Source organism: Pectinophora gossypiella, chromosome 4 (genome assembly GCF_024362695.1).
Source record: "Pectinophora gossypiella chromosome 4, ilPecGoss1.1, whole genome shotgun sequence".
Classification (NCBI taxonomy): Eukaryota; Metazoa; Arthropoda; class Insecta; order Lepidoptera; family Gelechiidae; genus Pectinophora; species Pectinophora gossypiella.
In genome coordinates, this window is record NC_065407.1 from 14,950,741 (window position 1) to 14,956,740 (window position 6,000).

General features: G+C 38.7%; 1 protein-coding gene and 1 pseudogene across 1 annotated transcript in view; one reads left to right on the top strand and one right to left on the bottom strand.

Annotated features, from left to right (window-relative positions):
- The window catches only part of LOC126382401 (uncharacterized), an 85,504-nt gene extending 82,990 nt beyond the window's left edge, over positions 1 to 2,514 (bottom strand). The window contains exon 1 of the mRNA XM_050032250.1: positions 2,290 to 2,514. Within this exon, the coding sequence (XP_049888207.1) occupies positions 2,290 to 2,371 (82 nt within the window). The 5' untranslated portion in view covers positions 2,372 to 2,514. The remainder of the gene's footprint in view (positions 1 to 2,289) is intronic.
- A 1,745-nt stretch (positions 2,515 to 4,259) lies between these two features.
- On the top strand, positions 4,260 to 4,570 carry LOC126366467 (derlin-1-like; annotated as a pseudogene).
- The last annotated feature ends 1,430 nt before the right edge of the window (positions 4,571 to 6,000 follow it).

The following is a 6,000-nucleotide window of genomic DNA, read 5'->3' on the forward strand; positions in this document are numbered from 1 at the left end:
ACCTACGTGACAAGAGAGACTTATTTTTATTGTTCAATAAAATCAGTGTTAGATTATATTCTTTGATGAACTTAAAGTTCTTCGAACACCGGAATGAAATAAAATATACTAGGGCCCTGTGTCTTTTTGCAAATATCCGGTTGTAATCAGTTATAACTTACGTACCTAAGTTGGCTACATACACAAGTTATAACTGGATATTTGCAAAACGACAAAAGATTGTAGGATATTTATGCTTTTACGCGAATAATATTGATTTACAGTGTTTGCAGCATCATCATCACTAATTTAAGAGCCACGCTCTTGACGGTATAGCATTCCTCTCCGTGCTACTTTTTAGGGAAAAAATGGACAGTGATTTCTCTATTGCTCTTGGCAACCATAACATTAAATATAATAAATTAAATATTTAAAAATTAATTTTATTGTAATGACAACATTTGTCGCGTCCCTTCCGTTGTTCTTGAGCTCCATTGAACTACTTTTTTTGGTTTGTACAAATTTAAATTAAATTCAGTGAGTTTTTGGCACTCCGGACATTTTTTACTGCAATCCTCATCCTTAGACAACCAGCCCTCTACAGCCACTAGGAACACTACACCTAATTGTAACACTTGCCTTCTGCCCAAATCCCAAAAACCACCCTAAAAAGCATGATAATCTTTGAATGCTGATTTTATTGAACAATATCAATAAAGTAAATCATAATAATATATAACATTGTACGAATCTAACATATGGAGAGAGACTCAATGAACCCATTTTATTACATGATACTCTGAACACTTTTATCCCCTATAAAAACCCAATTACAAAATCCGTTATGTAGCTCCGGCTCTTTTGGCCGGGACGTTACATTACTACATAACCAAGATCACGCCTATTTCCCGTTGGGGTAGGCAGAGATTACGGAATTCCACTTTCTACGATCTTGACACTCCTCTTTACCTTCTTCCACTCTTAACAAAAGTATTCATACGTGCTCGTCGGTTTAGTGTACTTTTGACCGGGTCTTTAAAACTAATTGGATTTGATCCCAGTATCTACGCTTAGGCCTTTCTCTTCCAACTCTACCACTTACACCCTCGTCATAAATCTTTTTTGTAAAATTCAAAAATATCTTTATTCAGTAGCTAACATAGTTACACTTTGAATTGTCAATTTTTACATAACGAACGTCTCATCCACCTAAAACTACTGCAGCTTCTCACACCCTGTATAGCCGGGGAAAAGAAGCTGCATGAAAAACCACGGCACAGGGCCCTAGACGTTCTTTAAAAAAAAAAAATCTACGTAAGTCTACTTCTAATCATTCTCTCTACATGACCGAACCATCTAAGCATCCCTTTCTCAATCAAAACGAACACTTATCCCCTGTGAAATCCCAATTACAAAACCCGTTATGTATCACTCATGGGTCTTTTGGCCCGGAGCCATTCAATGAATTGAATAAAAAATAAGGTTCACGTTACATTACTACCGATACATATAATCTGCTTCTTTTATACGGTTCATAATCCCTTGATATTGGCAGTGCCCGTTTATTGGAAAAAGTACTTCGTTCATATAAAAGCTTAATCGCATCTTTAGGCTCAGCGGATTCGATTTTGTTGAGTGCTTTTTTACGATAAAAATTTAGACATTAAGTTATAGACTGTTTTTCATTGATTTGTTTTTGAACAAATAGATAATGTAATTTTGACCCAATCATTTTAATTATGATGGTTATATGTCAAGTTTTTTATGTTAGTTTTGGTTGTTTTTTTTTCATAGTCCTAATTTAGTTTAAATGCACTTCAAACTAGGTATAAAATACGACGAGGAAACCATAGTCTTTTATAGTGAATTTTTATTTAATAATTATTATAGGTACCTAAAACCACAAAAAATACTCACTAGCGTACAAATGCAATGTAATAAAGTGTCGAATTATCGACAAAAAATAAAAAAGAACAATCCACTAAAATAGCGATTGAAGAAAGACGTGATTCCAAATACCATCTCTGTTAATGAAATCTAACATCTTTATCCAATTTTCCGATAAAAAGTCACCAATTAAACATAATCACGGTCCGCCCGTACCCAGAAGTTCCTTATTCGCATCATTAAAAATTCCCACAAATTCGTAACAGAAAACGATGTGAATAGAATACGAATTTCTTTTAAACAGGATATAAAACTCAGCGTCATTTAGAAAGGTCACGAGACGTTGTAACAGTCACGACAACTGAACCATGTCCAATCTACCCCTTCTGTGCCCAATGTGACCCTTATAACGTTAAAACTTACCTTCGATGCAGGTGAGCAACCACAATATCGTGGTGCAAATATGCGTGAATGTCACACGCCTGACTTCCCTCCTGCGCACCATCTCACCAAATTTACCGAATCACCATACTAAACCAATTTAAATAAAGCCACTTATTATCAGCGATCTACAGAATATCACCCTCGGGTTATCGAGTGACGTAACAAAGTTCGTGTTCCGAAGAGACGTCCGCTCGCGACGGACGATCTCGTGCGACTGAACACAACAGAGGGCAAAGGCTTCAGCAGGGTGCGGGGGTATCAAATGTTTTGTATCCTCACACAGCTATTCCTCTCCAAAAGCGGACCACGTGCCGCGTTTAGTCAATTTTCGTCTGAATGGCCTCACGGCTATTTGTATTTTTATTGTTGTCGTTAAAAGAAAAACATCATTAGGTCCGATCGTACCTCCCTGTTGATAGCCCGCTTCTGTTAATACGAGTGTAATTGAAAAGGCTTCTTTTCCATTCAATTCGACATAATACGATGGTAGCTTAATTCAAATATTTACTAAGGAAAATTGCGTTTTTGTGAATAAAAATCGTTGAAGTGGGTGTTGTTAGCTGATTGATATCTATTTAGTTACGTACATTATTTTCGTATTATAATAATTAAGTCTTTAGAGACTCTCAGGTTCATAATCTCACGACTCTATCCCTATTGCGTTAGTCAGCACCACACCTCACCGAGCTTTCTATTATATTTACGTCAACCAACTGTGTTAGTCAAAATTGCACTTAAGATAATTAATAACTCGTTGGTGCAAGTCCTGTACCGGGGTTCGAGCTGGCATACCCCGTTTGAGAAGCAAGCCAGTTTACCACTGGACCACAGTGACTTCACCCTTTAGTGACTCTTACCCTTCGCTTTACTCTCTCTTACACTCCACTTCTTGCCTAATATTCTATTCATGACTACCTCACAGCCGAAGAATCACTCCAAGTTCCTCCAAACAGTGAAACCATCAAACCGTAATGTTATACTTTGCAAAGATAACATCCACCAGACGTAAAGGAGGAAAGAAAAACATGCCGTCGATTTTATAAAGATAACGTCTGGAAAACCGCGAAAGTCGTATTAAACTTGTCGGCAATGGCCCAACTTTGTCGGATCTCCGCTAGGCTGGTGATACTCCGAGTTTTACTAGAAGCCAAGTGGGGAAGACTCCTGAAGTTGGAGGTTTTACTACTCGATTTGTGAACTTTTATGGACATCGACCCACGATTTGCTTGAGAAGTATCAACTAGCTTGTTTATCTTGGCTGTACGGGGTATTTTAAAATTATTTCGGTTCTAGTTTAAATAAGATTTTGCCCATTCTACAAATATACCAATATTTTTACCAAAGACCATGTCATAAGGCGCTCATCACCAAGAAACGTTCGTGAATGTTTGTTTAGATATTATTAGATGCACATTTGGTTTTTTTTTTGCTTCCACTTGCTTTGTTTCTAATCTTCTTCTATCGTGTGGTTTGTGAGGTGGAGTACCAACCTCATCAACCCTGATGTCAGGTTTACTATTGAGCCGCCAAAGCCCCCTGATATGGCTCATATAACGACTACTTACATCAGTAAGTAGTAACCGGGATGGTTTAACGTGCCTTCCGAAGCACGAATCATCTTACTTTCGAACAATCTGGTGATTAGCCAGTAATGTCCTAACCAAACTAGGGACCACAAAGTAATTTTTGTGATATGTCCCCATCGAGAGTCGAACCCGGGACCTCCGGATCGTGAGCCCAGCACTCAACCACTGGACCACGGAGGTCGCTAATAAAATTATTTTCTAATAATTTTATTGTACTTTAGTCTTCTTAGTGTTCGTCATCGTTATTATTGAGCCGCCAAAGGCCCCTGACATGACTCATGTAACGATTATATATGTATTCTAGTAAGTATATTGTAAGTAGTTAAGCACACCCAGTTAAACAGTAGCATGTAGAAGTAGTGACTTTTGGTCAGCTTGCCTATTCTAATGGACCCTATGGTGTTGTCGGTGCTGTACGAGTGGTGCCAGTTGAACAAGGACGTGATTGTGTCATTCTGGTTCGGCACGCGGTTCAAGGCCATGTACCTGCCGTGGGTGTTGCTGGCTTTCAACCTAGTGGAGGTGGAGTGATGGAGCTGCTCGGTATCCTGATCGGGCACCTGGCGTTCTTCCTGCTGTTCAAGTACCCGCAGGAGTTCGGAGGACCCGCGCTGTTGACACCTCCATTCTTCTTGAAACAGATATTCCCCGACACGCGGTGCGTGAATAGTTAATGTCATTTGCGGCAGCTCTACGATAAGTCACATCAAAAGAAAACTTTATGTGCCCATTTAATTTTCACCTCTACAATGCAATTCAACAGTAATATTCCATACCCAGGTACTTTTCGCACACTTGACTGCGCTTATTCCTCTAGTAGTAGTAACTGGGTATCTCCTAAGTGGAATAGTCCTGATTCAGCTAATATAGAGCTGAAATATGGCCGGACCCCATTTAGTAATAGGTCCATAAAAAGTTTCCGCTTAATATCACGTAACGATTCCTAACAACGATCACAGTGTTTGGAACCCTAACCACTAGATATTATTACGTAGGGAAATGAATTTCTTTCCCGAAAATAACTTCTACATTACAAGATACTAAAAAATCCAAAAAAAAAAACCGCTTTATTTATAAAACATAAACAAGGGGTCAAAGTTTGTTTAAGTGTTTGTCAGCCAAGCAAAATTTAATCCAAATATCAAACAATGCGATTCAACTTACCTTGGCTGACGAATACTTGAACACACATTTACCGATTGTTTATTTATTATTGATAAAGCGGCTATTCAATTGTTTTCCACGTTTGGTCATATTCAATTTGACTGCTTGTGAACTAGTCATTTCATATAATGGAATAAAGTACGGAATTAATGTAATGTACCCACAAAATCTGAACTACTACGCCTACTAAGTGTTGGCATTTGTCTACCAGCCCAATCATTCACGATTTTTTGTTGTATAAACTTTACAACATTTCGAAGTAAAAACGAGCAATATCTTTCGAATCACTATACGGTCACATTAACTTTTTTGACAAATTGAACTGTAAATCTCACTAAATGTCAAATTATGTTAGTGCAACAGAGTCCTAAAGTAGGTAAGTACATTATATTGCTCATGACTGTACACCCGTCTGAGATTACAAAAGTTTGTGGAAGTATGATTTTTTTAATAATATAGGCTCGCGTTTGACCACAATCTCACGTGATGGTAAGTGACGATGTGGTCTAGGGTGGATCACGCTTACTTAGCAAATGCCTATTCACTCTGGCCTTGAAGACTCCTAGAGTTGGAAAAACAGACGACGGCAGACAGATCCAGTCCTTTGCTGTTCGCGTCAAAAAGTGAGTGGCAAAACGTTAAGTGCAGATTGGTGGTATATCCACAACATAAGGATGAAATGCCTGCCGACGTCTAGTTGTCCGTAGATGGAATGGAGTGGGTGGAATTAGGTCGTGAAGTTCCTGCGCACACTCGCCGAAGTGTATCCTATAAAAAAACCGAAAGACAAGCCACCTTTGGTTTGTGTTCTGGACTTTGTAGTCGAGTTGTCACTAACGAGTCATTGTTTACGAGCTTTATCGCTCGTCGCTCTACCGAGTCGAGAGTGGCCAACTGAGAGCTGGCAGAGACTCGCCAAAGGAGAGCATCCAAAACATAA